This window comes from Electrophorus electricus, chromosome 2, assembly GCF_013358815.1.
Source record: "Electrophorus electricus isolate fEleEle1 chromosome 2, fEleEle1.pri, whole genome shotgun sequence".
Taxonomy (NCBI): domain Eukaryota; kingdom Metazoa; phylum Chordata; class Actinopteri; order Gymnotiformes; family Gymnotidae; genus Electrophorus; species Electrophorus electricus.
Window position 1 is genome coordinate 17,018,094 of NC_049536.1, and position 11,698 is coordinate 17,029,791.

Below are 11,698 nucleotides of genomic sequence, written 5' to 3' on the forward strand. Positions count from 1 at the left end.
ATAATATAATGTTTCAGAGAGATCAAATGCAACCTCTCTTTCTGTCTGTCTGTCTGTCTGTCTCTCTCTCTCTCACACACACACACACACACACACATGCAGAGAAGAAAGAGCTGTCTCCCTCCATGTATTGCCATACAGACACTACCCATACTCCCATGATCTCTACTTCCAATAACAATAACAAGTACACACACACATGCACACGCACACATACACACACACACACACACACACACACACACACACAAACACACACACAGACACAGTGCCAGTTATGCTGCAGTGCTACTGTGTCACAAACAGCTGTTTCTTGCATCTGCAATGAACATATCAGCTCCTTTGTTTCTTCATTCATCCATCTATCCATCTTTAAATCTCTCTACCCATAGTGATCTGGGGGTGACACAGAGATCTTGCAGCTAATCAGGAGCCATCAGCTCAATAGTTCTGTGCAACTAAGCATTAAACACTGACCACCAGCTAACCACACATGCACACAGACGCATGCATGTGTGGACACACATACTCCTCTGGCACACTTATGAGAACAAACACACATGCATATTGAGCCATGTGCACACAGGATGCACACAGACACACATTTTGAAGCTCACTTTAACACTGGCCACAGGCAATCCAACCATGTATGGTGGAAGAATAACACTCTCTCACACAGTAGCAGGGACACCCATTTGCATATACACACATGATTTTCAAGTATGCATGCATTTATGCATGAAGGCAAATATGAACAAGCGGAACACAGACAAAAAGCGCACACGCACGCACATGCACATGAACACACACAAATACTGTGTGTGTGTGTGTGTGTGTGTGTGTGTGTGTGTATATATAGTGGTTCCCTGGCCTTAAAGCTTATGGTGTGTGTATGTGTTTTTCCAGAGATTGAATAGGTAAAATTACAGCACACAGCAAGACTCATTTAAGATGGGCTCATTTAAGAAACTAATTTTAGCCAAGCTCATTTAAGTTAAGGCAAGCTTTACAATCTTTGCTCTACTGATATAAGTCTGCATCAGCACTTGTGTATAACTCCATTTCATTCTCTCTTGACAAAAAAGCTAAGTACCGTTGAAATATCTATGAAACATGAATTATCTATGTTGAAATATCTATGAAGGTGATGAAAAGATAAATGATTACATATATTGTAGTATGTGGCAAAGCGTTTTGTAAGTTTACAGATACTATTGTTTAAACAAAGCTTTTTTTCTGTGCCTTTAAGGTCCACTGCAGTCTGTAGATTCATAACATAGCCACAGATCTCAATAACATAAAAAGCATGATAGTCACTTTTGTTCACTACCACTGTTATTGTCTTTTTCTACACTATCATAGGTTAAAATGTAGTCAGAATATTAGTCAAGTGATGTCAAATTTATTTCTACAGCGCTTTTTACAACAGTTGTTTTCACAAAGCAGCATTACAAATCTCAGAGTCCAAGCCCCCAGTGAGCAAGCCAAGGGCAACAGTGGCAAGGAAAAACTCTCTAGAACATGAAGAAGAAACCTTGAGAGGAACCAAGACTCAAGAGGGGGTGGGGGGTGGGGGGGCAGTCTCTTCTGGACACTACAATAGTTACAATATAAACAATAAGCAGCACAATAAGTAGTGAAAGAGATAAATAAATAAATAATGATAAAAATGAAAAAATAAGCAATCAATATCTTGTCCGGTTTTCTAGAAGTCCTAGTCAGGTCCCAATGTTGTGCACATGTCTAAAACCCATTCCGCACGAGAACGTCCATCCAGGGCAACAGAGAATGTTACTGAATTACTCCTATGTCACAGTCAGTCAGTCAGAGAATGACGAAACACAATTGGTACATCACAGACTTGGCATATCTAAAACTGTGTAGACTGTGTTAACAAGGAAAATAGGTATTGGGAAGATCACATTAAAACCAGCAAACAAGAAACTTCTGATACAAGCATTTTAAAGAACTGGTTGGCTATTTTTACATGGTTAAGGAATCTGAGGAGGAAAAGCATATAGTTAGGCTAAAAGAGACTGAGAAAGAGAAACAGTGAGAAAGAGGTAAAGAGCTCAAACAGATTTCTTGCATAGGTGTAACAACAGCAGCAGCAGTGGTTCCAAGCCCCAGTGGGAGTTAAAAGAACTGCATTAGAGACAGAAGAACAAAAAGAACTGAAGCATCTCACCAGCCAACTCACAGCACTGCAACATGATTATTAGTTATAATCAAGCTGATGTGAAACCTATGACTGGCCCTACTTTTGTACTAAGGACAAAGCTGATAAACATATCTCCATGCTGCACATCGAGCTGGTCGGCTAGTGCTACGACCCTCTTTTGGTAGCCTCCTCTCTTTCTTTGCACTCATTCAGGCCTCACTGTGGATTTCCAGTCTGGAACACGAGAGATATTATTGGATAACCTCATTTCTTTCCCCTCATGCCTTTGGCACCACCCTACATGTTCATTCTTTTGCTCTGAGGCTCTTTCTCTCTATAACTCTATCCCTTGTGAACCCCGCTTCTTTCTGTAACAGATCAGACCATGTCAAATCACACAGCAGGTCAGCAACATCCATCAAAGTTCTTGGAGCAGTTACTTAAAAAGGTACATGGTGATTGTGAAACCTAATTGATGAAAAGAAAGTAAGGAATGTATAAAAATTTAAGTGGCAATTTTGTTTCCATATGTTTCCTTGACTCAGGTGTTTAGGGGAACTGGACAAACTGGGGGTCCTCAAAGGCTGATCTGAACTGAAAAATTGTAACAACTGTGGTTCTAATTTAAAGCAACAACCAAAGCCCCATAAATTCCAAACATGTGAATGCTTTAAACAATATTTACATGATTTGTTTAGATGGTTAATAATCACATACTGTTCTTACATGTTTCTGTGCAGACTAAGGATTCATACTTAATTTAAATTAATTGAATGTGAGGAAAGCATATTAGAAAAGCACAGGTTTCCTTTTTTGCTTTGGGTAAAATCTCATTGAGCAAATAACAACATCATGAACAACAACAACAACAACAACCACTTACAGCCTCTTGCTTTCATGTGGTGCTGATAACCTGAAATTTAATCAATGCAGAGGCTATCTTGACCTAGAGATGAAAGTGAAGAGTGTGTTTGAGTAAAGGGCAGGAAAAGGGATGTACCCAGAGAGGAATAATCACACACAGCACTGCCCGATAAAAGTGCTTCAGGCCATGCGAGGCTGAAATCAGGTGCCCAGTCATTTCAGACGACATCCTGGAGCCTCACTAGGCCTTTTGAGAGCCATCATAAACAAATTAATACTCCTAATGACTGGTGTTGCCTGCTGTATGCATCTGACAGAGGGCCCAAGAGGAAAAAAGAGGGCAAACTTGATGGAAAAGGACAAAACCTTGCAATAATGGCAACCGTTAGCAGTAACTAGCATTTTCCTCACAGCAACCTTGCTTACCATGATACTAGGTTTCACCTTGACACTTCTAAACCCTGGAAGAGTCTCTTTTATTAACCTTCCTGTAACACAAAGAAGTTCACAACGCATCTGTTTCATATTGCAGCAAGAAAAAGATATAATAGCTAGTTGCATTCCTATACCACTTAAATCTTTATAATGAACTGTAAAGCCAGTCAGTGATGATTAAAGTACATTATTCGAACACACTTGAATTTTCACATGCTACTTAAGCGTGAGGTTAAGTCATTTAACATGCACACTGCCATTTAGGTTACCTGGTTCAAGAATGCTGTTTTGTCCCTGCACTGACACAAAAGCAACAGGTAAAAATATCTGAAATTCATAATGAGCTCTGAAGCACTAACAAAAATTATTATTTTCTTGGCTTTTCTTCATTTTAATGCATCATTTAAAGACTTGTAAGTGAAGCTATGAATCATATTCTAATAAAAAATAACATTATGAGGTTCCCATGGTCCACTGTGGCTTGTTGGGAGAAATGTTCTTAATGCTCATCAGTGTGTAGAGCTGATACCCCTGCCGTCAGAGGCTGTGTTTATCCCATATGTTGCACTCTCCTGCAGCAGAGGCATTCTGCACTAACACAAACATTAACATCTGCTTGGGCCACCTACAAGACACTCAGTCTCTGTCACGTGCCAGTATTATGACAGCTTTGCTCTGCGTGATAGTTTGCTCTGTTAAATGAAGTGTCACTTTTTTATTCTGTATTATAGATGGCATTTTACAAAAATATGGTTATATTTTGAGAGAAGACAATTACAGTTCATGCATTACTATATGATATACTATTTTTAATATACTGCAGTCCATGGTGTATTCTGTGCTAGGTTTCAATGAGCAAATATCTAAGGTTTAAGGAACAGTTTCTGAGAAAAGTGAATCAATGCAATATTGTTACATTTAGAAAATAATTTATTATTTTTAAAAAGTATTGCATTAATTGTAGAACAGATATATGCTGAATGTATCATGTCATAATGTAAATATTATGACATGATTACATCACAACCATAATTTTGTATGGGCCACCACCATTTTATTATTAACAAAAAACTTTTTTAGGGCAAATCTAGATATGAATCACTTTCTCTACTAGTCAATGACCTAAAAAGAGTAATGAAAATCTTGTCTTTTATTAACGTAAACTGAAAATTAAACGACACAGAACTATTGCTAAGTCATTTGGGCAAATTTAGAACCCGTCACACCATGTAGGGTCGTCTTGGCCTAGACCGTCGCTATTGCTATTGCCTATAGTACACTGTACACTGCCCTAGATAGTAGTCTCTGAACAAAGCTGAGAATTAAGAGGTAGGAAATACAAGAGCGCGGCGTGTGTAACATTTACAAATCTGAAAATACTGAAGCCTGCAAACTGCATAAAGACCTGTAGAGTAGCAGAGAGGCTTACTGCGCCACGCAACAGAATGTAGCCCTCAACACTTGGATGAGCTACAAAAATTAGCTTCATTTGCGTAACTTGCTGACACAAACTACAGTAATAACCATGCATTCCAATAAAATAAGGTACCCAAAGACGAGAAATCATACCCATAGATCTCTGCCTGTATCACTAACTGGTGTACACTTAGGCTGCACCACCCGTGTTAAATTTAGGTGGTGGGCTATGTCAGCGTCATCTCTCAGGCAGTAATACAAGCAGCACAGAGCTTAACCATAAGAACAGGCGACGCAGCATTATTACAAATAATTTCTTTACTAATGAAGTTGTCAAGAAAATCAATTCACATCTGCGTGCGTCGCATCTGTGACTACGGCCGCAGGCCGATGCGCGTTCGGTTACGATACGTCCTGCTGTGGATTTTACCCGTGTCATTGCCTCGAAATAAATTCCACAAGTTTATTAACTGTAGTACTATTTTGACTTCCCTTATCAAGATGTGGATCCTATGAAAATACCCGTCGTTTAGTTATATAGTGATTTCGTGATTTAGACGTACGTCCGCCTCTTTCTTGATTTTATCACAAACTGAGATCAATCAGAGTACCGAGAACAACACGAAGAACATATGCCCATGTGTTGAGAATGATATGGTACACCCCCGTTTCATGTATATCACAAAGCCAAGACAGTCATCATGCATCTCCCCTCCCTAACAGCCCATCCATATGGCACATACACACACACACGGACACACAAACACACACAGTTTCCAAACAGCGATAATAAATGTAAAAATTACCTTGATGGTTTTCAAGGGTTTCCTCCGGTATGTACATGTTTTTGCTCTCATTTACCATATATGTAGTCCAGCTTTATCCGTAGGTGAATGAAGAAAAGATTGTAAAAGGAGGGGGGTGGGAGGGAAGCAACCCAAGATGGGAAAGAAATCAAAGGGGGGATGAAGAACGCAAAGCGCAAGTTATTCCTTTTGTTTTGGTTGAGTTAATATTACCTAATTCCCATAATGGAGTTAAAAAACAGAAATAGGTATTCGCTGGAGCCACCTAAGAAAACGAACCAGTGCATCCTTGGAACATCCGGGCCCTACCTAAGAAACGCGATACTAGCACCACTTGCTGCTAGTGATAACCAAAATCGTATCAGCTTGCTTAGAAGTGTTTTCAATAGTATACAGCAAATTCCCGACGAAACGTACAAAAAATGGGGTGCTGACACTGACGGATGAAAAGAGACCTCTTAAAATCTAACAAAAGCAAGGTAAAAGGTATGTATTCCACATCGGATTTCACAGGGTTAAATCTTCTGATAAGATCGATTCCATCAGTGTTGTTCCAAAATAGGCGTAGTTTTTGCACAGCGTTAAGAATTAAGAGTCCGTAACCAGTCGTGTCCAGTCCATGATCGAAAGAAACGGGAGTTCTCGGTGGCCTTGCGGAGAGCGCTCGGCTGTCTCTCTGCAGTAATACTTGTCTGGAGAGAGGAAGAGAGAGAGGGGGAGAGCGCGCACTGGAGAGGGGTGACGACCAAACCCCCCTCCCATGTAGACTCTCTGACTGCTTCCAGATGTTACTGCGCTAGAAAATAGAATAAATCGTCCACGATTTTCCAGACATGCTAACTCCGAAGGGGGAGTAAAACATCGAATAGAGCTTCTCCGTAGATAAAAGAAGAGGGTAGACATTTGCTCTGACCCGGATTTTGGGTTATCGGAAATACTTGTTTATTTAACCCCTTGGACTAACATAAGTTGTTCTGTGGCATTAAGCCATTTTGAAAACGATTACGTAAGAGGTCCACATTAGATGAAACGGTCCCTAACCATTCACGGATTCAAAAAATTGCACCTACAGCATTAAACAGAACTGTGTACAGTGGTTAAGGTTACACATGGCAATTACAAAGGTTACACAACAAGTGAAACAGAGAAAAAATGTGTTCCTTTGTTCAGTTAATATGTCTGTGTTGCAGTAACATTTATCAACTTCAGTTAAGATGTGCATTCAGTTCATTTCCTCCCTGTCCTTTTTGTCCTGCTCAGCTACAGCCTCCACAGAGTGGTTTGATAAAGGGGTTGGCAGGGCCTGGGAATTTACACAAGATGATTTAGGATCTGTCATCATCAAATGCCTTATTGCCCAAGTATGAGTTTAGGAGCGGGCCTTTCCCTCCTGGCCATGGGAAAATGTCCCTTTTTCTCTAGAGATATCCCTGCCTTTGCTTTCCCCTTCCCCACCACCACTTCCATCCCCCACACATACACGCTCATTCACTCTTTCTGCTTTATACACATACACAAATACGGTGCCCTTAGTTTCTTCAAAAATCAATACAAGGCACTCAATTTTAGGATTATATAATCACACCAATTTTGTATATATAACAGTCTGAAATTATCCAGTTATATGAATATAAAAGATCAGTGATCAGAGCATCAGATATTAATGTCTATAATTGACTGACAATAAAAAATAAGGTTCTAGTTTGCACCAAAGGCATTTCTAAACATTGCTCTAAAAGTGGGTACTTCAGATCATAACATTTTCCATAACAGGCTGGAGCCATCAGACTTAAAGGGACCATGACAGCATGCAGGGGAAAAGACTCTAGCATTCTTTCCTTTGTTGCACCATGAACAGGTGTGAATCTTCATCCTTGTGCTTTTCAGTCACTTCATTATTGTTATATTTCACTTCTTATACAACAACTTTCACAATTCAATTTTATTATCATTGTTCAAGGTCTTGTAATTCTCTTAGTATTCAAATGAGTCACCCATAATATTAGTAAGAAATAAGATAAATGTATATTCATCTGCTGATTGGGCCAACAAAGGTATTAATGGCACTTCATGTGAGATTTCTACCTTTAATGTTCATGTTTTGGTGCAAAATAAAGCAGTTATGAGCATTAAAGCTCTAAACAATCAGTGTCACCATAGTTCATAGTTTGTACACAGTATTAACAGTTCTCATGAAAATGTCTCATAATGTGATAGGTAGTGTGTTTTTCTACAAATGCTACAAAATCCCCCAAATTTCCAGATTCAAATTAAATATTTATTTATTAGAACTAATTTCTTATTAGAAATACTTTGTAGATGTCCAGTTAGAGACTATAGCGCATCTGCTGACATGCAGTTTGTATTAGTCATCTTCATTTTTATTTCCACAGGATTACTGCTATTCTGATCATTTTTGTGGCAGACCACAATTAACCCAGCAATGACACTGTCACATGTAAAAACTGTAGCAGCACTGCTCTGACTGATGCATTCATACCAGCATAACACCCATAACCACGTCAGGGTCATTGTGCTGAACAATCAGTGTCACCATAGTGCATAGTTTTTACACATCTGCCATCTAAATAATATTGGGTTAGCATGGTTGTGAGGTCAGAAACAAATTTTCGATGACATCAGATTGGCTACAGTGTGTAACTGTACACCTATAAAATGCATCTGTAAAATATGTACCTAATAAAATGACCAGTGATTGTAAGTGAAGGGCTAGGTTAGAGTTAGAGTTGCTCAATATGAGGCCATTACTACATGGATGGCTTGGTGGTTAGCATGTTTGCCTCTTAGTGCTAGGGTCTTGTTTTTGAGCCCCTATCTGGGTGGAGTTCTGTCTGTGTGGGTTTCCTCCAGGGTCTCTGGTTTTGTCCCACAGTCCAAAAACATGGATGTTTGTTGACCGGATAGGTGCTATGTAAATAATAATTGCAATTGCATGCTACATATTGTGATTGCGATATGCTTTGTAAAATATTAAAAACGCAGTGGTCACCCTTTGATATGACTAATGCCCTGTATTATTTTTTAAAACAATATTTACACTTGTTGGATTATGCGAAAGGTGTGATTCATCCAAACACTCTGAGAATGTTCATTTGTAATGTCTTAAGACTGGTTGGGATGCTTACAGAACACAAGAAGAAATGTTGTGATGTGCTAGAATGTCCATTTGCATAATGAAGCATTCTATGATAGCAGTACTGCACAGTCCAGTATTGCAGTATCCATTATTAACAAATGACATAGTCTATCATGCAGCAGTGTTTTGACTTATGGCAGCATTATTCTGATACATGTGCTCAAACGCAAGTTCATGCGAATTTTGAATAGAATGGCAAAAGAATCTTTTTAAACAATGAATGTCGTAGACAGCATTATATCAGTCCATTGATGCAGAATTATGTCCAGAATCTTGTGTGTCTACTAAGAAACTATATTTTGGCCATATTTTAAGGTAGCATCTTTTAGCATTTTTTATAAAAAATGGAATCCCACTATATAATGTGATGTTTTGACATATAATGTGATGTTTTTCAGAAACATTTACAATAATAAAACAGAAAGTATTTGCCCAAGTATTGTAACAATCCTTCTAACCCTGACAAATCCACTATCTTGTACAAATGATGTAGATAATGAGCCCAGTGTAGCTATAGCAGAGAGGTTGAAATATTTAATCCACATCAGTAGATGGTTAAAATTATTTCCTCCTCTCAACCTCCTACTTGCTGCCATGACTCCATTCTTAAGAGGTGACTAAAGGAAATGTTACCATAAATAATCATGCCACGTTTAACAATAATTTCTATTACAATTCTATTTCTGTCAGTCTTGGCTACATTTAAAAAAATCTTTAAGGTAGCAGTAATCAAGCCTCTTATCAAGAAATCTGATCTCAACCTCTGTGAGGTTTCAAATTCTAGATCTATTTAAAATCTTCCATTTATATCTAAAATCACGTTCATTAAACTTTTCAGTCTGGATTTAGGCCTTATCACAGTATAGAGACAGCTTTAGTACAGAATACAAAGAATATTTGACTAGGTTATGTATTGACAAGGTTATGCATCTTTGATGGTTCCTCGTAATTTGAGTGCACACAATAGATCACATTATCCTACTAGACACACTAGAAATGGGATCACAGAAAAAAAAAAAACTTTCTTGGTTTCATTCCTCTACCTGACTGCTATCAATTTGTAAATGTAAAAGGTTAAGTGTCCATTTTAAGATTAAGTTTTCATCCACACAAAAGTAATATTTTGCACAGGCCTCAAGGCTCTGTGCTTTGGTCTTTCCTAATTATACATATTACCTCTCACTAGCATTAATTTCCACTGCAATGTTGATGACACATAGATGTATATATCAGGAAATCCAAATTATAAACTCCAAAGTAATAGGATTGATAACTGTATAAAAGACATAAAAGCAAGGATGTCAGATAACTTCCTCCTACTAAACCCAGACAGAGTATTGTTTCTGTTACACTAGTAACAATTGTGAAAAACCCTTGTATCACAATCAAAAAGACCTGTGCTTTGATGCGCATATAAGCAATATCAATAAAATAACCTTCCTTCATCATCAAAATATTGCAAAACTAAGAAATGCACTATAACTCCATCTATAACACTTTTATTACCTCTGGATTGGACTGTTGAAATCCCCTGCTAACTGGATGTTCTATTAAGTGTCTAAAATGTTTCAGTTAGTCCAGAATGCAGTAGCTAAAGTCCTTACAAGAAACTGTAAATTTGACCATATGAGCCTGGTATTATTGACGCTGTATTGGATGTATGTCAAATTCTGCACTGCTTACAAAATTTTCTAATTTTATACATTTAAATATACATTTCTCCTCAGTGAACTACAAGTGAACTCATTTCTTATTACCATCCATCATACCTACTTAAATCACAAGAATCTACTTATGTATTAGTACCTACCATTAAAGTTTGAGCAGGGGGAAGAATATTTTCATACAAGTCCCCATGGTTTTGGAATAACCTTCCAAACAGTGTTCATGACTCAAATACAGCCTGAGTTTAGCTCTAGGTTGAAAATGTATTTGTTGTATTTGTCAATCTTATGGAATTATTTTTCATTAGATAAATGATGCAGGTCCGGTGCCTCATGTCTGTGCTACCTTCTGGTTTTTCCCTTTTAATTAAGATGTTATAGCTAGTTCAGCAAGACACTCTGCTGCATTCTACTAATCATACAAATTTCAGACACAATCAATCATCTATAAAACGTTCCAAACACAACCATTTGTTTATTTATTTATTTTTTAACAACTGCCCAACTTGTTCTTTCTAATGTAACTCAACCCTGAAGGAGAATTCCTGCTTGTCTGCCATTCAGACCAGCCTGACCACCCTGGACCCTCAACAGGTACCTGATTGGCTCTACTGATTAAAGATTGTCTGATTGTAATGGAGACTTTAGTGCACAGCTCATCACCACCTCCATCAGCTCTCCTGCTAGACTGTGTTTAGATGTTTCCTGTGAATATTTGTTAGTCATTTAGATATTAAATTTTATAAGTTTATAGCAAGTTGAAGTTAAAAGTACAAAGCAACTTTATTATGTTTTGTAAGTTTCCCATATGGGAAGCACAGATAATAGATTTCCCTTCTGAAACCTGGTTCCTCTCAAGTTTTATTCCTTTTGCAGCAATTAAAGGAACATGATCCAGATGTAATTCAACAAAATTTCCTTCCACAGTGTGAGCAGCCATATGTGTAACACACGGGCATGTGTATTGTGAATTACACCAGAGAAAGATGTTACTTTTTTGCCACCAGAAATTGCCACCAGACTATTTTAATGAATATATATTTATTTACTAATTTATAGTGTTAATAGGTTATTATAAAGTAGTCTTAGATTAGCATGCTAGATTTAGTGAACAGTAGTGATTTAGCTAGGTTTTTATGATCTGATTATGTAATGTGCATTGATAGGTTATTTGGAGTGGAATTGGATATTAAAG

General features: G+C 37.9%; 1 protein-coding gene across 21 annotated transcripts in view; it reads right to left on the reverse strand.

The window, feature by feature from the left end:
- Positions 1-11,698, reverse strand: part of cacna1c (calcium channel, voltage-dependent, L type, alpha 1C subunit) — a 185,793-nt gene that overhangs the window by 168,088 nt on the left and 6,007 nt on the right. For 2 of the 21 annotated variants that reach the window (XM_027008703.2, XM_035522119.1), the window contains exon 1: positions 5,683-6,350. The exons of the other annotated variants lie outside the window; for them this stretch is intronic. In XM_027008703.2, the coding sequence (XP_026864504.2) occupies positions 5,683-5,740 (58 nt within the window). In that variant the 5' untranslated portion in view covers positions 5,741-6,350. Of the gene's footprint in view, positions 1-5,682; positions 6,351-11,698 lie in introns of those variants that run through there. 21 annotated transcript variants of the gene reach the window in all.